The 22416-nt window shown below is 42.3% G+C and overlaps 1 protein-coding gene across 12 annotated transcripts in view; it reads right to left on the bottom strand.

The window, feature by feature from the left end:
• The window catches only part of LOC121880011 (dual specificity protein phosphatase MPK-4-like), a 198340-nt gene that overhangs the window by 132481 nt on the left and 43443 nt on the right, over positions 1-22416 (bottom strand). For all 12 annotated transcript variants that reach the window (XM_042386960.1, XM_042386955.1, XM_042386961.1 and 9 more), the window contains one exon: positions 19271-19357. In XM_042386960.1, the coding sequence (XP_042242894.1) occupies positions 19271-19357 (87 nt within the window). The remainder of the gene's footprint in view (positions 1-19270; positions 19358-22416) is intronic.

Here is a 22416-nt window from a genome sequence, read left to right as displayed (position 1 = left end):
CTATTCAATAATTTTCCAAGTTTTATATTAAAATTTTTAGTCATTTTAACAATTATTTAACTTAATTGAAGTATAGGAAACTAGTTTTTAGTGCGCCAAACAGCCACTCAACTCACCAAACAGGCGTCAGTTTGTATCTCTGGTCAATAGAGGTAACATCTTGCTTGAGACTCTCTTGAACATAAACTATTTTTACGTTTTTACAGTACAATTATTGGTCATTCTGAAATTTATTTTACATATTGACAATATTTAGTGCAGTGCAGTGTTGATTTATAGAAAATAATCTTGAATTACACCTAGTGAACTTAAAATTTTATGGGTGAAATGACCGAATGAAGCATGGGGTGATTTCTCTTCCACCCCCACTTCCTTCTCTTCTCCCTTCTCCCCCACCCCCACTTCTAATTCCCATCATCATCATCATCATCATCAACCAGGAGTCTTCTGCATACACACCTCAAAGTAAGTGTACTTTACTGCATTTATTTTTATTTTGTATGTAATTTTTGGCGAGCTGGAACCAATTACCCAAAATCCCATTGAAACAATGGTTTTGGTTTACGAAATTTTCGGTTAATGAACAACCTTCTGGGACAAATTGTGTTCGTTAACCGAGGGACCACTGTATCCTCATTGAGATATGTAAATTAACATTTTTCCTTCCGGTAAATGTTCCTAATATTTGAAAATACTCCAAACGGTTTATAATCATAATCTGGACCTAAGCTAGCGAAGCTTTGTATGCAACGTCACCTCCCTCCCCACCTCCTGCCCGGGTATTCAAGCTAGGCGTCGCATTCTTGATTGAACAAAAAGCCGTTTTTTGCAGTACAGCTCCTCCCCGACTTACGACCTGCCTCAGTCGTACCAAAATTTTGTGAAATTACGAGGTAGTCCCCGACTTACGACTGCCTCAACTTACGTCCATCGGTACTTACGACCTGCTCTGACCTTACGACCGTCGGGACATACGACCGCGGCAGTGGTGACCCAAAATATTTTCAAATGACGCGCGCATTTTCTATACCGAAACGTTTCCGTCCCAGGCGAGAGCGTGGAGTTGCTTGGGTCACCGCGTGGTTACACTCAATCAGTACAGAGCTTAGTTGGTGTTTGGCTATCATATCCTATACTGATTGCGCTGTGAACTTTCGTTATAATCGTATTTAATTGACTTTATAATGACTGGAAAGCGTACAAGTGAGAGTGCTGGTGGTGCTCCAAAGAAAAGGAGACAGGCAATTACTTTTGAGATGAAAATAAAGATAATAACTCAGCATGAGAATGGAAAGACTGTAGCAACAATCTAACGTGACCCAGGTTTCTCGCACTCGACTATATCCATATTCTGAAGGACAAGGAATGTATTCGTGATGTAGTGAAAGGAACAACACCTATAAAGGGAACTATAATTTTGAAGAAAAAACAAGGTCCTATTCACGATATGGAAAAATTATTGGTGATATGGATAGAAGACCAGATACAGAAGCGTGTACCCTTAAGTCTTCTAACCATACAGGCTAAAGCAAGAAGCCTGTTCCAAAGCCTGAAGGAGCAGGCAGGAGATGAATGTGATCAAACCTTTACAGGAAGTCATGGGTGATTTGATAGATTTAAAAAACGCTACAGTCTACACAATGTTAAGGTGAGTGGAGAGGCAGCTAGTGCTGATGTTCGTGCTGCCGAAGCTTTTAAGGAGGAGTTAGATGAAGTGATTGTGGAAGGGAATTATTTGCCTGAGCAAATATCCAATGTGGATGAGACTGGATTATTGTGGAAGCGCATGCCTGAGCGGACATACATCCACAAAAAGGCGAAAACAAAGCCAGGATTCAAGGCATTCAAGGACAGAATTACACTTCTGTTGGGGGGAATGTTGCTGGTTTCAAGCTAAAGCCCTTCATGATCTATCATTCAGAGAACCCCAGGACTTTTAAACATGTCAGCAAGCACACACTGCCAGTGTTTTATCGCAGTAATAAGAAAGCCTGGATGACCTTAGCATTGTTTGAGGATTGGTTCATGACTTGTTTCATTCCACAAGCCAAGGAGTATTGTCTGCAACAACGGATTCCATTCAAGATTTTGCTGATTTTGGATAATGCTCCGGGACACCCACCACACCTGGACGACATGCACCCTGATGTTAAGGTAGTATACATTCCACCTAACACTACCTCTGTCATCCAACCCATGGATCAAGGTGCTATTGCTGCCTTTAAAGCATTTACGTACGACCTTCGCTCAGGCTGTTGCTGCTACTGAAGTTGAGAAAACGCTCAGAAAGTTTTGGAAGGAGTACAACGTTTTGTCATGTATAAAGAGCATTAATGCACCATGGGATCAGGTTACAAAACATTGCATGAATGGAATATGGAAGAAAGCCCTGAAAAGATATGTGAACAGTTTTAGAGGATTTAATGAAACTGAAGTTATTTTGGATATTAGTAACAAGATAGTGGAGTTAGGTAAACAGCTTCAGTTAGAAATTGATAATGAAGAAGTTGAACAGTTGGTTGAAAGTGTAACAGAAGAGCTCAGTAACGAGGATCTTATTGAACTAGATGCACAGAAAATTGCAGAGGAAGAAGAGAGACGAAATGCAGAAGAAGAACCTGCACCCCCCAAAAATTTTTCAGTGAAACAAATGGCAGAGGCAATTGCTACAATTAATAAAGCAATGCAAATGTTTGATGGCATGGATCAAAATTATGAGCATTATGCCAAAGTTGGCAGAATGAACCAAGATGCACTTGCTTGCTACACAGAAATTTATAATGAAAAGAAAAAGCAAACTGTGCAGTCTAAATTGGACATCTATTTCAAGAAGTCCCCCAGTACTGGCTCCTCACGCCCCACCAGTGCTGCCTCTTCACTCCCTCAAGATGATCCAATACCTTCAACCAGCAAGTTTCCACAGTACATAAACCTGTCTGAAGAAAGCGACATTGATGACCCACCCAGCCCTGTCTCCTCCTCTGCTTCTTCCAGTTAATGTAGTCTCCATGTATAATTACAAAATTATGGGAGCCCCGTGTGCATTCAGCTCACTACATTAAAGGTAAGTGCTCAGTCACACTGTATCCATTCCTCATTATTTATTACTTTTACTGTACAGTCAACCCTCACTTTACACGGTCCCACATTCCGCGTTTCCACGTTTACGTGGTACCCTGCCAGAACCCGGGATGCTCACATTCCGCGGTGTGTGTACCCCTTTATGCGGTACGCGGGTAAAGTATAATTTTTTTATTTAGCTCATAAAATTCATACAAACTACCCGGCCAGAATATAATTTACATTGTTGGAATTCTTACAATTTGATGATCATTTTGAATATAAACATCATAGATTTTGCACTAAACATACAAATTTTAGATCTACTGTAAGTATTTTGTTTACTCTGAGTAAATATGTTATCTTTTGTGCAAAATATATGACATTTATATTCAAAATATTCCTGGTCTTACAAGGAATCCAGCAATGTCAATTATATTATCCTAACTTTAGTTTGAGGTATTATTTATTACTATACCTTAAAATCTAGTGGTTTTCCCCAAAATATTTCTCAGAGAGGGAATAGCCAGCAAGTGTAGTGTGAAAAGAGGGGGAGGGAGTTGAGTCCATTATTTGAATGGACATGAACTTGGCGACTGTATTTCTCTATTTCTCTTAAGTATTAATTGTGTGCATGTACCATCATAAAATTAAGATGTTATTTTCACTAGAACATAGGTATTGTGTCGGAAAAAGTGGAGTTTGGGGGTCAGCCATGATGGTTACAATTGTTCCCTGAAGAATGCAGTGATGGGTAGGGAAACACCGGGTAACACTGAAGTCCATTTATTAAGGGATAGGAGTAATACAAGTGGTGACTAGCGTGTGCCATGCACGGCTCACACAGTCAGACTGAGGCTGCCTTGCCATATGGCAGCCTCGGGGCAATGTTGCCACATAACATGTGCAGTGTTGCCACGTAATTATATATATATAAATGCTACTCGGCACAGTAGCTTATTTACAAGGTTGCTACTTGGCACAGTAGCATAGATACATAACCTACATCTCCCTCCCCCCTCACGCTCATAATCTTTGTCTTGAGCGGACTTCTTAGTCCTAAGTCGCTCCGAGCGTCGAGGTGCACTGTGGGGCGGATCCTCGTGAGGTGTAGGTGACTCGTCCTCGGTCAGGGGGCCAGCAGCAGGGGGTGGGACTGGCCGGAGGAAGCGGCGGTTCCTCCACCAGACACGGCCGCTCGGCATCCTGACCTTGTAGTCCCGCGACCGGCCGACGCCCATCACTATGCCCACCTTGTCCCAACGTGTCGTCGTCGGGTCCTGGACGCGGACAAGGGCACCAATCTCCACTGGCTGAAGAGGGCGGGCACGGTCGTCATACCGAGCCTTGGCATCCTGGGCACGTGTAGCGGCGCGGCGGTCGCAGCTCTTAGCTCTGGTCTGCCAGTCCTTCGCAAAGGCCTTGGTGTGTGCAGGAACGCAAGAGCGGAGAGGGTGACCATACAGGATCTGGGCAGGGGAGCGTCCTGTGTGGGTGGGAGTGGACGCGGGTTCTGGGCAGCTCTGTGTGGCAGCGCCAGGCGCGTCGCTCGTCGGCTCACGCACCCTGTTGGCGGTGTAACGAGCAGCTGGGATCTGCTCGGGAAAGTCTCTGGGTACCACGCATAACTCCTTGCAGTGCTCCCACGACAACAAGGGTGTAGCGAGAGTAGGCTGCACGTCGATCCATCCGTGACACGACCTGTCACCGTAAGTGATCTCCACTTGAAAGGAGCCCACAGCGTCCCGCATCTGGGAACCGTCCGCATTGTAGTACAGCAGCTGCGGCGGTGGTCCCAGGTCACGTTTGGTGAGGCCCAGTTTCTGGAGGTGCTTCAACCCAATCACCGTAGTACCAGCGTCGGTGTCTGGTATCACCTCGATGTGACCTGACACATCACCGTGTGTGACAGCGACGCGGATGGTGGGGGAAGGGGTAGCCCTGGGGCGTGTGGTCGATTCCACCCTCCTGATGTGACTCCGCTCCTGCTTGGGGATGCGTGGGCCATCTGGAGGGGGCTGCGAGCGAACCACCCCGAGGGAAGTGAGCTGCTTTCCTCGGGCTTTTGGGCTTGGGTTGGGTTGGCGGCAGCACTTGTCGTAGTGTCCATAGCGACCGCAGGCCTGACACTTGTGGCCTCGTGCAGGGCACCTGTCTGTGTTAGACCAGTGGCCCTTACGGTCACATCCACGCCACAGTGCGTCGGCGGCCGGGCATGTCTTGGAGCCATGCTGCTTTCCACAGCTGCCACAGGAAGCACTAGGTGGGGGCGTGGAAGAACGTGCGGCAGCCTTCACGTTGTTGGCCGCCTTCTTACCCTTCTTGTACTGTGAGATAGCTCTCACAGCAGGAGGGGCCCGTAAGGCAGAGGTGGCGGACTTGGTGGCCTCGTACGACCGACATTCAGTCACTACCACCTGGAGTGTGGAGGAAGCGTCCAGGGGGATGAGTCGCTGCACCAACTCTTCGTGCCTGACACCTGTCAAGATCCCGTGCTTGATCCAGGCTTCCTCACATTCCTGGCTGTGCGCCTTGCAGACGTCGATCTCCTCTGACAAACCCTTCAAGCGTACAAGAAAGTCGTCAAAGGATTCGTTCTCCGCCTGCTTGCAGCTGGTGAAGGCGCGGCGACGCAAAGCCTCGTTACTCCGACCCTTAACATGCTCCTGTAAAAGGTCGAGCACATCCGTCACTGAAGAGGTAGAATCGGGAGGCACTTGCAACGTGTGATCCAAAACTCTCTGGGTCTCCAGCGACAAACACATCCGCAGTTGGATGAGCTGTTTGTTTAGAGGCATGCTGTCAAGGTCCACCATCGTGGAGTAATCTGTCCAACGCCGCCTCCACTCACGAAAAAGCTGAAATGTGACGTCTGGTGAGAGGGCGGGTGGGGGTTGAACAGATGCCTTGGGAGCTGTTTGTTTGGAGGCAAGAGTACCTGGAGGACGCTGGTGTGGTGGAGGAGGGAGGATATTGGCGCCTTCATGCGCGCTACCTGCGAGTGAGGGAGGGTGGGTTAGCGCCAGGGTCGCCAATAGTGCCTCAAAACGCAACTTTTCCTCCTCTCTTCGTGTCTCCTCCCTCTGAAGTTCCATCTCTCTATGTCGCTCGTCCCGGTCGTCCATCCACCTCAGAATTGTGGCAATGTCCGTCTCTGGAGGTGGAGGATGAGAGTCTGTGCCATGTGGAGGAGAAGGTGGTGGGGAGTCTTGTCTCCCATCTTGACGTTGTCCCTTCTTACCGCCCATCTTTATGTGTGCGTGGACTGCACTGTTTAGGATATAAAGTGGCGCCTCAACAGCTCGAACCACATATATATGACATAAACAGCGCAGAAATCACGCATAGAGTCCACTGTTCTGTCCGTGAGTGAGTGCATGCGTGTGTGTGTGTGTGTGTGTGTGTGTGTGTGTGTGTGTGTGTGTGTGTGAGAGAGCACTTCGTGGTGGCCTTAATGCCAGTGGCTAGAGACGCGGCAGGGGGTGAGACCGTCAGTGTCTCCCGGGATGTCACACGAGAAGGGTGTACGCCTGCGTGCTCCGTGGGTACCACAAAAAACAGGCCAATGCTCAACTCTCAGCTCTAGACACACACTAATACACTGACACTAACACTGCCACCGTCACTAAAAAGCACTGTGACGGCCCAACACTGCACATCGCGGCGAAACACAGCGCAACACAACACAACAAACTATGAGTCGACGCGCATATCGCCGGCAGATGTAACCGTTGGCATTGTTCACACACTTGTAGGTCCACAGATCCTAGTCACTGCGCCATGATGGTTACAAGTGTTCCCTGAAGAATGCAGTGATGGGTAGGGAAACACCGGGTAACACTGAAGTCCATTTATTAAGGGATAGGAGTAATACAAGTGGTGACTAGCATGTGCCATGCACGGCTCACACAGTCAGACTGAGGCTGCCTTGCCATATGGCAGCCTCGGGGCAATGTTGCCACATAACACGTGCAGTGTTGCCACGTAATTATATATATAAATGCTACTCGGCACAGTAGCTTATTTACAAGGTTGCTACTTGGCACAGTAGCATAGATACATAACCTACAAGCCGGTCTCTATTTCAATTAATCCCATGTTATGTTGTTCACTTTACGCGTTTCTCACTTTCCGCGGTACCCTGTGGGTTGAATTAACAGCGTAAAGTGAGGGTTGACTGTACAGTATTTCATTGTAGATTTTTTATTTTATTTTTTTTTAATCTTTTTTTTCTTTATCTATGTCGGACTTACGACCTGGATCTGGGTCCCTAACTCCGTCGTAAGTCGGGTAGCACCTGTATTTTCGAGTCCCAACGTCAGTGATTGCGCTGTGTACCGACAAAAAAAGATTGGTAATTCACTTTAAAATGGCTGGTAAACTTAAAAGTGAGAGTTTTGTGGTGCTGAGAAGAAAAAGAGACACCCATTTTAGATTTTCTATGTATTATTTTCGCATTTTCGACTTACGACCTGGATTTGAGTCCCTAACCCCTTCTTATGTCGGGGAGGAGCTGTATTATGCTAAAACAAACACTCATAAATCAACACAGCTAAAATTAAGGGATGCGTTATGATCTGTTTACTGTGCTGGGAAGATGGGGAGGGGAGGGAAGGAAGTGAGGTGCTATGTTAGACAGTTGGTGCCAAGATCTAATGCTTATTTATTTATTTATCTGTCCTTATAGGTGACTAAGTTTTTCTCTTATAAAATAACACTGAAGTGACATCGGAGAATATAATTAACATTGCTGGAATTCTTATAAGATAGTGTTTAATTTGAATATAAACAAGCTATAGCTCGCATTAGACATACAAATTTTAGTTCAAATTTAAGAATTTTAGTACAAAGAGCAAAAATTTTATCTCTTGTGCAAAATATATGATGTTTATATTCAAATTATTCGCTGTCTTGCAAGGATTCCAGCAATACAAATTTTATTCTCCTAACTTTAGTCTGTGACATTATATAAGATAAAAGCTTTAAGTATAAACACGAAACCCTGGCTGGGAAGATGGGGGGAAGGGAGGTAGGGAGGGAGGAAGGGGAGGTGACAGTGACATGTTTGACAGTTAGCGCCAAAGGTCTAGTGAAGTATTTATTTGTTTATTTATGTCCTTTAGCCTGAGTTTGTTTATTGCTTATAAAATGTCACAGAAGTGACTGGGGAGAATATAATTTACATTGCTGGAATTCTTATAAGATATTGATTAATTTGAATATAAACATGCTATAGTTTGTACTAGACAAAAATTTTAGTAATCATTTAGTACATTAGTTTAAGTACATGTACAGTACAGCTTTCCTCTTAGGACAGTGTAGCGTGCCCAGAAAAACATTAGGCGCAAAATTTTAAATATGATGTCGCCAGATTGACTTGCACAAAATTGGAAAGATTCGCTTTAAATTAAAACATTGTCCTTAATTGTGGGTGTCACTTTAAATCAATAATCTTGAATTGAATAGCTTTAAATCGACATTCCACTGTTCTGTATATTGTACCTGTGTTTACATAAGTGAGGCCCCGCGCATTAGAATGCGCACTGGCGCCAACCCACCAAGATCAGCTTTATGTGGGATACGCCTATTTTAACCCTTTTTCTATCAGCAGAGAGTGCTTGAGTGAATATTACAACATTGAAAATAAGGTTAAAAGTCCTTCAAAGTAAAGTAACATTTCCAACCATTCACCCAAACTTCCCGAGAAAACCTAAGCCCCAAGAGAGTGATGCGCATCAAAACATTCACTCATCCTCCCTCTGCATCAGCCAATCAATGCACGGCATCGGGCCGCCATCTTAGTGTGTTCTGTTGTGCCTTGCCCGCGAACCATCCGGGAAACCCTCCATACTTTTTTGTCTCTTGTGCCATTATTACAGTACAAACTTTTCAAGTGCTAGACAGTGTCAACAATACAATATCAGGAGAAGGCCGTGATTACGATGATAGTGTTGCCGGGCAAGCAGGCCTTGTACCCAGATCATTATTATTGTTCTTTAGCACGGCCCTCCTCAGTGATAGCAATACCTCCTTTTATCCTCTTCACCACTGATTGGCTTGTTAGCCGCTTGGGCGATCGGTCACGTCTCTCATTACTTTTCCTTTTCTTTTATCCTCTTCACCAAAAGATCGGCTTGTAAGCCGCTTGGGCGATCGGTCACGTCTCTGTTACGTACTGTTGGCAAGTACTGGGCATGCACCAGCTCCTGAATGGACCTGAACCTGCTCCAGTGTTGGTCAAGTCTTGTCTTGAAAGAGACTCACACTCGGTGCCGTCACAACACTTTCTGGCAGATTGTTTCAAGAGTTCACAACCCTCACTCTGAAAAAGTTTGCCCTCACAATTTTTTGGACTTGCGGCTTCTTCAATCGTGAGCTGTAACCTCTTGTGGGGCGAGCATCCGCCAGCTCCAAGTAAGGACACTCGATTGAGTAGTGCCCCTTGAGATGCTTATACATCTCAATTAGGTCTCCCCTTGCCAGTCTGTAGCATAAGCTAGGCAAGTTCAGGCGCTCCAATCTCTCAGAGTAGCTCAGGTGCCGAAGTGCAGGCACCAGTCTGGTGGCCATCTTTTGAACATTTTCAACCAACTGAGAGTCCCTAGCATATCTCGGGGACCAGACGGGGTGACAGTACAGTACTCCAAATGGGGAAGCACTTCACTCTTGATGATCGTTACGAGGGACGGACCGTCTAGATATCTGAACGACCTTCTTATAAGACCCAATAATTTATTTGCCTGATTTACCTTCTTCTTGCAATGGCCCGAGAACTTCAGCTCATTGTCAACATACACACCTAGGTCCTTCTCACATTCAGTCTCAAATAGTGCAGTTTCTTCATCCCGTTGGGACATATGATATGCCTCCTTACCGTCGGTACGCCACAGATGCATCCTCTTACACTTCGTGACATTGAATCTCAGCAGCCATTTCCTTGACCATTCTTGGAGCCCACAGAGGTCCTTCTGCAGCTCTTCACGGTCCGCTTGGTTCTTGATTTCCCGAAATAAGTTGGCGTCATCGACAAACATTTGTAAGGAGGAGTGTACAACTTTCAGGCATGTCATTTATGAAACAAACAACAGTGGGCCCAATACACTGCCCCGTGGTACCCCGCTTATGACAGGTACGGATGATGATTTCATACCATTAATCACCACACACTGCTTGCGGTCATGTAGAAAGTCTTCTATCCACTCTAGGACATTTCCCCGAATTTTGTATCCTTCCAGTTTCATTTTCAGCCTTTAGTGGGGTGCACTGTCAAAAGCCTTGGCAAAATCTAGGTAAATATTGTTGATATTACCACCCCGTTCCAGAATATGGGCCCAAATATCCAATACCTTGAGCAATTGTGTTAAGCAGGAGCGCCCCGGAATAAAACCGTGTTGGCAATCCTTTACAAGGTTGTTTCGTAGTAGATGTTCCATTGCGGCATCTCTGATAATACTCTCAAGGACTTTACATATTATGCTGGTCAGGCTCACCGGTCTATAGTTGTTCGTGGAGTGATGATCGCCCTTCTTGAAGACAGGACTCACATAAGCCACTTTCCATTCACTGGGGACCTTTTGTTCATCCAGGCCTTTACAAAACAGGATCTTCAGGGGCTCGGCAAGCTCGTTCCACAACTCTCTTAGCACTCTAGGATGCACCATGTCAGGGCCGGAACTCATATGGACCATTAGCCTGGACAGCTTATTTCTAATACCCTCTTCTGTGAACACAATGTGGGTCAGTGCTGTGTCGAACCGTATGTCCTCAAACACAGGAAGGTTAATTGCATCCTCTCTTGTGAACACCGAGGAAAAGAAGCTGTTCAATGCCTCAGCTTTATCCTGGTCAGAATCTGCGTAACTACCATCTTCAAGCCTCAGGTCTGATACTCCTACTCCCGTTTTTAATTTCGACTTTGCATAGCGGTAAAACGCATTTGGGTTTGACTTGACCTAGCTTGCAACCAGCCTCTGGAATTCCTTTTCAGCCCTTCTACACTCTATCTTTGCTTGGTTTCTGGCTCTTGCATACATCCACCTGTCCTGCTCATCGTTTGACCCAACCCACGTCTTGAATTTCTTAAATCTATCGACCACCGCATGGTTCATGTGTAGGGATCCCTTCGTATTCCTAGAGGCATTGGGTTTGGTCTTGGGTATATATTTATCGATCAAATGGGTCACTTTACTAGTTATGATATTCAGCGTAGTGTCTGCGTTCTTGTGCCTTAATAAGTCAGGCAAGTTGATACCCCTCATCTCTTCCCTCATCCCATTGTAATTTCCCTTGTAATATTTGCACCTAAGCCTGGCCTTATCCTGAACTAGGTAACAGTTAAATCTGACATCACTTATACGGTGACTGGTGCCAACTGGGGCTAGGTGTTCCATTTTGGCCACTATACCCTCCTCGTTTATTATGATGAGGTCAAGTGGCTTGGGTGTTTGTTCCCCTCTGTAATGTGTTGGGTCTCTAACATGTTGGAACAGAAAATTATCTCTCAGAGTTTCTACAAAAAGAGTAGCAGGGTTATTCAAGTCATTTGGGGTGAACTCGTTTCTCCAGTCGGTCGCCATAGTTAAATTCCCCATGATAAGGAGGTGGCTACGGATGAGCATTGCCACGTTGTCTATTAAGGCTCTTAAGTTCCTTTGATTTAGTGGGCCACAGTTTGGGAATATGTAGATACACCCGACGATAAGTAAGTCCCCCTCCCTTTAATTTAATTTTAGACCACTTGGACTCTTCAAAAACATCCTCTCTCTGTACCCTCGCCTGGCTGGCTCTAAAGTCTTGCCTAGCATAGATAACCACACCCCTCTTGCAAGTTTCTTGAGAAAGGTTCGTAAATGAATCATATCCAAAAATTTGTTCTCGGTAATGTCTCTGCTCTTAGTAGTAACCCCCACCCCCCCATTCTCAAAAGCTGCAGCATTTGCTAAGTACAGTCCGCCCTTAACATACACGGATTTGCAAATACGAGGATTGCCGCCAGAGGAATATAGAAGTGACCCCTCGGTTAGCAAACTCAATCTGTTCCAGAAGGTCGTTCGTTAACCAAAAAGTTCGTTAACCGAAACCATTGTTTCAATGGGTTTTTGGGTAATTGGTTCCAGCTCACAGAAAATTGCCTAAATTCAACAAAAATGGTAGAAAAGTTCACTTACTTTGAGGTGTGTATGTAGAAGGCTCCTGGATGATGATGATGATGGGAATTAGAATGGGGGTGGAGGAGAAGCAAGAAGAGAAGGCATTGGGGTGGAAGAGAAGTCACCCCATGGCACCATTTCACCCATAAAATTTTAGTTCTCTTGGTGTATTTCAAGATTATTTTCTTTAAATCAACACTGCACTGCATTATATATTGTCAATATGTAAAATATATTTCAAAATGACCAATAATTTGCTTGGAAACACAGAAAAAAGCGTTTAGTTGAAGAGAGTCTCAAGCAAGATGTTACCTCCAGTGAAAAAAGAGAGAGACTAACGCCTGTTTGCTGTGTTAAGAGGCTGGTTGCCGCGCATTAAACTAGTCACTTTACCTTCAATTATGTTCAATAATTGTTAAAATTGAATACATTAAACTTTTAAAATTATTGAATAGTATAAACTTCTTGATATTTACTAAAATAGTAAGGAATTTAAGCCCTAGAACCGATTAATGTATTGGCGGACTGATACTAAAGCTGGTTGCCCGGTCAGTGCAAGCGAAAACATGTTGAGGTCGGTTCGTAAGAAATTCGTTAACCGAATTTTTGTTCGTTAACCGAATTGAAGATCCTTATGGAAGGCAGTTCGTTAACCAAAATTTCGTTAACCGAGGCGTTCGTTAAACGAGGGGTCACTGTACATTCAAATCGCGAGCGACACCACACACTGCACGCCACACCACACCACACACACACACACACATACATAGACACATCACCCGCCATGCCACCCTGCGTTCCTGCGCTCCCTCAGTCAGTCAGTCTCGCTGTGACCACGCTTGTGTTGACATCAGCTACAAGAAATAACGCTGGAGAATTTGGGGAAGATGACCAGTTATATTGAGGCACTGAAAAACCTGGCCTATGGTATGGACCCCTCCATGGTGCGTGCCCTGAAATTCATGCGAGGGATGGATGGCGTGTTTGCTCCATACAAAAACATCATGGAAGAGATGAAAAGAAAGAGACGACAACTCCCCATCACCATGTTCTTTGATCGCCGAAGGAGAGATACAACACCATCCATCACTAGCGGCAGTGAGGAAGCAGCTGAACCAACTGTCGCCCCCACTTAACCACCCGTTATGGAAACGAATGACAATGACCCCCCTCCTGTCGCCGAGGATAGGTACGGTACAGTAAAGTGAAATTTTTATCTCTTTTTTATAGCTTTTCTTGCCATGTTTATTGTTTGAAAAATGCACAGCACAATACAGTTCAGTACTGTACATAGGAAGTGGAGGTGCAGTTATTCACAAAACATTTGTGTTTGTTGTCGGCAGTAGTAACGATGTGGAGGCGGAACGATAGAGAGAGGACGAGTGGCGACACTCTGGAGGCGGGAGCAGGGACGAGTGGAGATGCCAGCCAGTTCATTATTAATTGTTTTATAGCTCTTTTTGCATTTAATATTAAATAAAGTGTTTGTAAACATGTACATAGTGTTTTTTTTTACTTAAATAAGGACATGGGGGGCCAGGGGTGTTTTGGGGGGGAGGGGGGAGCAGCAAAAATATGCGGATTCTTAACATTCACGGGTATCTCTGTTACCTAACCCCTGCGTATGTTAAGGGCCGACTGTACACTGTATTTTGCAGCGTGTGCTTAGAAATGTCATTGTTTACACAGCGCTTGCCTCCTCCTGTCTGGTAGGCGGAGCTGGTGCCACCTCCCGGGTGGGAGGTAGAGCTGGTGAAGGGTGCGCTGCTGCCCCCTGGCCCTGTGTCAGCACACTTGCTTCCAATACCCTTCCCCTGAATATAACCCATGTACAGATTGTACACCCATCCCCATTCCTCCTTGACTTCTCCCTCTTCTGCTTCAAGTCCTGCAGGAGCTTCTTGTGCTGTTCCCTCTACATTACCGTGCGATCTGGATGAATGAATACACCCCGAGATGCCTCGCTCCTTGCTAAGTTTTTTGCCTGCTATATAATCCCCCATTTTTCCTCCTTGCTCACTAGTGTGATCCTGAGGGGGCTAGGCTTACCCCCCTGCTTTTGTCCCAGCCTCCTCACATTCTGTGGGGTTGATGGCATCTTCAGAACCTCTGTACAAATATTTTGAAACTGCATCTTATCATGTGTTACCTTACTCTCAGTTCCCTCCGCCTGGCTCTCAGGGACTCCAAAAACTATTTCATTGTTGCTGCGCTGGAAACGTTCCCGTTGTTCCTCCTCTCACCTAACAATAGGTCCATTAATTTTAATTTCTTCGACACACTTCTTCAGACTCCCTAGCTGCTGTAGAACCTGTTCTGATCCTGCATTACTCTCTGCCACCACCCCCCCCCCTCCATGGCCCTGCTAATGCCTCAGCATAACTCCTCTTAGCAACCACCTCCATTCTATCGGCTACTTCCTTTTTTTAGCAAGGATCTCTTTCCCAACTTGCTCTAGTTTGGCAACCAGCAGGGCTCCAAGCTTTGTCTGTTTATGTCCCTAGGGAACTCGTTCCCTTATGGCTTGCAATCACCTCTTTCACCTTGACTATGCAGTCAGGGCAATACCAACAATAGCCTTCATGCTTTACGGCAGTTAGCATCTTCCTAAACGTTGCATTAGTCAGGCCTGTATCCTCCATATCAGAAGTCCCCCTGCAGTAATCACATATCATACTCATGGTTGTTGATGTTGAGGGGGGTGCAGACTATGTATAGATCTACACCTATTTAAAAATAAAGAGAAAAAAAAAGAACAGTACTGCTCTCTGCTAAATTTAACCACCTCCCCTGTTGCCTATAGAGTTGTCTTCTGCTATCACTGTGTACACTGTATCTCCTTGTGAATGGTGTATTGTAGGCACAGTTTCAATCCATGAGAAAGCACACAAACAAAATAAAATTTAAAGTCTCTGTGGCACTTGTAACATGACTTGGTTTCAGCTGGCAGCGGTGCCTTCCAGCTTGCTTGCCAGTTTGTATTCACTTTAAGTTATTTACAACTTCTTCCGCCGTCACTGATGACACTATGAACTGATTTACCTAAAATCACAGTACTATACTCCCTGGTTGGCCTTTATCACAGCCGTGACCACAACTCCGCAAAAAAATATATACAGTAATACCCCGCTTAACACGGTTTCGCTTAGCGCGATTTCACGTATACGCGGTGCCTCGCCAGAGCCGAACTTTCACTTAACGCGGGTTTTTTCCACGTATACGCGGAGAGTGTCCGGCTCGAGACGCTATTTTTAGATTCGCCCCACCCCCCACCCGCTACCCTGCCTGCCTGTTTTAGCTCATAAAATTCATACAAATTACCCAGCCAGAATATAATTTACATTGCTAGAATTCTTACAATATGATGATCATTTTGAATATAAACATCATAGATTTTGCATTAGACATACAAATATTAGATATAATGTTTACTCTGAGTAAATATGTTATTTTTTGTGCAAAATATATGACATTTGTATTCAAAATATTCCTGGTCTTACAAGGAATCCAGCAATGTCAATTATATTATCTTAACTTTAGTTTGAGGTATTATTTATTACTAAAAAGGTAAATATTCTGGTTTTCCCACACATCTGGTAGGGAGGGTTGGTGGGGGTGGGGGGGAGGGAGGGACCGACCGACCATCTGTTACCATGTGAAGAATATTTTTTTTTTTTTATTAACTGAAGATATTTGTTTTAGCTCATAAAATTCATACAAATTACCCAGTCAGAATATAATTTACATTGCTGGAATTCTTACAATTTGATGATCATTTTGAATATAAACATCATAGATTTTGCATTAGACATACAAATTTTAGATATAATGTTTACTCTGAGTAAATATGTTATCTTTTGTGCAAAATATATGACAGTTATATTCAAAATATTCCTGGTCTTACAAGGAATCCAGCAATGTCAATTATATTATCCTAACTTTAATCTGAGGTATTATTTAATACTAAATGTTAAAATTTTGTTTTTTCACCCAACACCTCTTGAAGGGAGGATTGATGGGGGGTGGGGGGGAGGGTTGGGACCGACCACCATCTGGCGGTTGGAAGAGGGGGGGAGGCAAGATGGGGTACTTTGATTGACAGATAGTGTCGTGAAGAATATATTTTTTTTTTATTAACTGAAGATATTTGTTTTAGCTCATAAAATTCATACAAATTACCCGGCCAGAATATGATTTATATTGCTGGAATTCTTACAATTTGGTGATCATTTTGAATATACAGTGGGGTATGCTATAACAAACGGATCCTACTACGAATATTCCTATAACGAACGGTTTTACCTATAAAATTGAGAATGCTATAACGAACGAAACTCCTACAACGAACATTATTAAAAAAAAAAATTTTTTTTTTTTTTTTACTAAATTATTGTTTTTTTATTACAAATATTAATGATATTCTTTATTTCAGGGGTTTAGATACATATTTATGCACTTTTTTACAATTTTTACAATTTTATATTATATTTTTCAGTGTTAAGTGGTTGTATTTGGGGGCCTGGAACGGATTAATCCTATAAAGAACGAATGCTATAACGAACAAGGTTCTAGAACCAATTAGATTCGTTATACCATACCCCACTGTAAACATCATAGATTTTGCATTAGACATACAAATTTTAGATATAATGTTTACTCTGAGTAAATATGTTATCTTTTGTGCAAAATATATGACATTTATATTCAAAATATTCCTGGTCTTACAAGGAATCCAGCAATGTCAATTGTATTATCCTAACTTTAGTTTGAGGTATTATTTATTAAAATTTAGTGGTTTTCCCCCCAAAATTTCTCAGAGGGAAGAGCCAGTGAGTGTAATGTGAGAAGAAGGGGAGGGAGTTGAGTCCATTATTTGAATGGACATTAATTTGGTGACTGTATTTCTCTATTTCTCTTAAGTATTAATTGTGTGCATGTACCATCATAAAATAAAGATGTTATTTTTACTAGAACATAGGTATTGTGTCGGAAAAAGTGGAGTTTAGGGGTCGGGCCAGTTTCTATTGGAATTAATCCCATATGTTCTGTTGTTCACTTAGCGCGGTTTTCACTTAACACGGTACCCTGTGGGTTTTATTGACCGCGTTAAGCGGGGTACTACTGTATATAAAAATAGAAGCTTTGTCATATGGCAGTGATTTTGTGGTTACCTCCTGACCTGGACTGTACCTCCAACTCGTTGGAAATTTAGTTTTCAAAAATACAATCGCGTCTAGCATTAAAAATCCTACATCGACTTACACTTTCACGTCACTGAGACGATCTTGATGCTGATGATCCTGTTATCCTTGAAATCAGTGGCAGCATGTCTCATGTCCCTCATAATAGTGCCAATGATGAAAGTGATAATGATGGTGGTGTTATTGGTGGTGAACCGAGTGAAGGTGGTGATGGTAGGCCTAGTGATGGTGAGGTGAGGGTAACAGCTGGTGAGGCCAAGAGGGGTGCAGGGCATGCACGTCACCCCATAGAAAAAAATGGACACAAGCATGCACGCAATGTTGAGCAGTGGGCACAGAATGTTGCAAAAAAGCGACGTACCCTTGGCCTTGATTACGTTAGTTACTTGACCAAGAAAAGAGTAGAGTCCAGAAAAGTTTGTGAGCCCTGACCTGATGGGTGCTTTAATAAAATAGCCCGTGCTGACATTGACACCATTTTCACCAATTTCTGGGCTATTGGCAAGTACAATGCATAAAATGCATACCTGCAATCACTAATTAGAGAAGTACCAGTGAAAAGGAAGTGCAAACAGGGCAAGGGGAGCCAGAGGCCATTGCTTTATACGTATTTTGTGAAAGTGAGGCAGTAGTAAGTGGAGGTTTGTCGGAAGGGCTTTATGTCGATTCATGGCATTTGCATACAAAAGGTCAAGGTCCTCTTGAAGAAAAGGAAGGAATCACCCAGTGGCACCCCAGTTGGTGATAAGCATGGTCATCACCCCTCTTCCAGAGCCATCACAGGTGTTCATCTTGACATTGTGTATTAGCCCGTCTCATTGTTGACAGTAGTATTATATAAATGTGGGTTAATGACATTAGTCTAGGTAGTTATAGGTAGTAGGTATTAGGCAGCTACCAAACAGGGAGGTATTACCGCCTGGGAAGATATTGGAAGCATAACGTGTTGGATCTTGCTGCCACATGGCATCATGAAAATTGTGACTAAGTCCCAGGTTGCTGATCTGACTTTCTGCCTCATTTACACACAATTGCATGGTCTCAATTGTTTCTCTTACTATTGACAACACAACATACATATATTGTTCCTCACTTTTGATTTTGTTTTTCATTTTGTACTTCTTTGTAGTTCTTTATTATTATTATTATTATTATTATTATTATTATTATTATTATTATTATTATTATTATTATTATTATTATTTTATTATTATTATTACATTTTCGCCCCCCCAGGCCCCGATGTGGGTCAGTGACCTGTGCCTGGGTGGGATAATTCAAGTGTAAAAAAAAAGAAAAAAGAAAAAAAAAAAAGTCTTATATGACTCTATCACCCACGGTAACTTTCTATGAGCAGCGAGATGTCATTGAACACGTGATTGGTAACTTTCCACTGGAGGGCGCATCTCTATTAGACCTTAGGTCAGCAATAAGAAGCCGGCTATTGGTTCCCAATGATCACTCAGTCACTGGGACACCAAACCCCATTTTTCCCATATGTTATGTTATTCGATTTATGAATGTTCACTTAAAAAAAGGCTTTCAAGGAACCTAACCCATTCGTATAGTGAGGGATGCCTTTACAGTACATGTATTTACATACTGTTTGTATCAGGCATGACCAGTTTGTAAGATTATAATTGTTTCTTTCTTTTCCTAAACATAACCGTGTGTGTGTGTTTTTGGAGAAGATATGCCTAGAGGTTGAAAAGGTATCTTCAACTAAGTAATGACTCTAAAGGAACAAATAAGATTCAATATAGAGTCGAGAATTTTGGTTTCTGCATAACTTTTCTGAAAAATAACCTATCCATAAATCAAGGGAGACTTATAGTACTGCAATATCCCCATATTTCATACCTTTGCAGAGCTTCATCAACTGACATCTTGTACTTCTTCATTAGGTAACAAGTCACAAGAGTTGCACTTCTTGACACTCCAAAGTAACTGAAAGAAAAACAAGAAAGAGTTGACATCTTTAAATTTAATTTTAACACAATAAATTTAGAAGAAAATGACCTGTGGGAAGAGCCATTAAAAACATCTCTTTCATTATAATTTCATATTGTAAATTAGGCTATCTGCCTTCAAGATCAAATATCAAGTTTTCAATTGATTTTGTATGTCTATCTACCTATCTGTGTGTAATGATTTGCATATTATGAGATTAGGACAATGGATTGTATATCTGATCTGGCAAATTTAAGTTAATATTGGTGTTGGCTCTTTTGTCATTATAGTGGGGTTTCATTTTGCACGGGATTATTGTAATGGTACACGCCTGCGCATCAGAAATCCGTGCAAGCGATGCCATTTAACACAAGTTAAAATTGATATATCATACTAGAGTTACCAGACCTTTTCAACAAAATGACTTTGGGTAGAAAGCACAGAATTCAGAATCTTCAGGTGAGTGGTGCTGACAACAGACAATATTTTCTTCCGGTATACCCTGACAGTTCTGATGCTGGATTCGTTGACTTTCTAATGGCATACTAAGCCATGTATTCTCCTCCCAGCTTCGAGTTTCTTCAAAATTTCGACCTTGGTGGAATACGAGAAGGCCTGCAGCTTCCTACTTCTTTTGCCCTAAGACCCATGAGTGTTCCCTTCAAGGTTAGCCATGGTAACACCCAGGTAGCAGGGATGGATGGGGTGAGGTACACCACGAGAGGGAGCTGTCCTCTTACTAAAAGTCAAAAATATGAATTTTTTATTTTTTATATATGGGGAACAGCCCACCTGGGCAAAGGTCATCGACTCACAACAGAGCCTGGGGCGGCGTAAAAAAAATTATAGCACTTAACGTATTCAGTAAAATACACCTGGATAATTCACAGACCTGGATATACAGTATTACCCCGCTTAACGCGGTTTCGCTTAGCGCGTTTTACCGTATACGCGGTGCCTCGCCAGAGCCGAACTTTCACTTAACGCGGGTTTTTTTCAACGTATACGCGGTGAGTGTCCGGCTCGAGAGCTATTTTTAGATTCGCCCCATCCCCCACCCGCCACCCTGCCTGACAGCCTGTTTTAGCTCATAAAATTCATACAAATTACCCGGCCAGAATATAATTTACATTGCTGGAATTCTTACAATATGATGATCATTTTGAATATAAACATCAGAGATTTTGCATTAGACATACAAATTTTAGATATAATGTTTACTCTGAGTAAATATGTTATTTTTTGTGCAAAATATATGACATTTGTAGGTATTCAAAATATTCCTGGGTTTACAAGGAATCCAGCAATGTCAATTATATTATCCTAACTTTAGTTTGAGGTATTATTTATTACTAAAAAGGTAAATATTCTGGTTTTCCCACACATCTGGTAGGGAGGGTTGGTGGGAGGTGGGGGGGGGAGGGACCGGCGACCGACCATCTGTTACCGTGTGAAGAATATTTTTTTTTTTTTATTAACTGAAGATATTTGTTTTAGCTCATAAAATTCATACAAATTACCCGGTCAGAATATAATTTACATTGCTGGAATTCTTATAATTTGATGATCATTTTGAATATAAACATCATAGATTTTGCATTAGACATACAAATTTTAGATGTAATGTTAACTCTGAGTAAATATGTTATCTTTTGTTCAAAATATATGACATTTATATTCAAAATATTCCTGGTCTTACAAGGAATCCAGCAATGTCAATTGTATTATCCTAACTTTAGTTTGAGGTATTATTTATTAAAATTTAGTGGATTTCCCCCAAAAATTTCTCAGAGACGGAAGAGCCAGCAGTGTAGTGTGAGAAGAGGGGGAGGGAGTTGAGTCCATTATTTGAATGGACATTAACTTGGCGACTGTATTTCTCTATTTCTCTTAAGTATTAATTGTGTGCATGTATCATAAAATTAAGATGTTATTTTTACTAGAACATAGGTATTGTGTCGGAAAAATGGGAGTTTGGGGATCGGGCCAGTTTCTATTGGAATTAATCCCATATGTTCTGTTGTTCACTTAGCGCGGTTTTCACTTAACACGGTACCCTGTGGGTTTTATTGACCACGTTAAGCGGGGTACTACTGTACTAAAGAATGTCTAAGGGTAGTTTTAAAAGTTGCTGGGATTTTTGTGGCCAGGACAGGAGCCATTCGTTCTAATGACAATAATTTCCTTTACCTGTGTGTGTATATATATATACAGTATACAGTATTACTCCGCTTTACACGGTTTCACTTTCCGCGATTTCTCATTTACGCGGTACCTTGCCAGAACCAGACTTTCACTTTCCGCGGTGCATCTACTCATATACACTTGGTGATGTATAATTATTCTTTTTTTTTATTTAGCTCATAAAATTCATACAAATTACCCTGCCAGAATATAATTTACATTGCTGGAATTCTTACAATATGATGATCATTTTGAATATAAACATCATGGATTTTGCATTAGACATACAAACTTTAGATCTAATGTAATAATTTGGTTTACACAAAGCAAATATTTTATCTTTTGTGCAAAATATATGAAGTTTACATTCAAAATATTCCCTGACCTGCAAAGAATCCAGAAATGTCAATTATATTATCCTAACTTTAGTCTGAGGTATTATTTATTACTAAAAGTTAAAATATACTATTTTCTCCCAATCACTTCTCTGGTAGGGAGGGAAGGTGGGGGGTGGAGGGTAGGAAGGGAGGAAGGTGCGGAGGTGGGGTATTTTGATTGACAGATAGTGTCCTTGAAGAATATTTCTTTGTTTATTTACTGAAGATATTTGTTTTAGCTCATAAAATTCATACAAATTACCCAGCCAGAATATAATTTACATTGCTGGAATTCTTACAATATGATGATCATTTTGAATATAAACATCATGGATTTTGCATTAGACATACAAATTTTAGATCTAATGTAATAATTTGCTTTACACAAAGCAAATATTTTATCTTTTGTGCAAAATATATGAAGTTTACATTCAAAATATTCCTTGACCTAGGAATCCCAGAAATGTCAATTATATTATCCTAACTTTTAGTCTG

Source organism: Homarus americanus, unplaced genomic scaffold (assembly GCF_018991925.1).
Source record: "Homarus americanus isolate GMGI-L3 unplaced genomic scaffold, GMGI_Hamer_2.0 scaffold30108, whole genome shotgun sequence".
Classification (NCBI taxonomy): domain Eukaryota; kingdom Metazoa; phylum Arthropoda; class Malacostraca; order Decapoda; family Nephropidae; genus Homarus; species Homarus americanus.
This window is presented reverse-complemented; position numbering and strand designations above follow the sequence as displayed.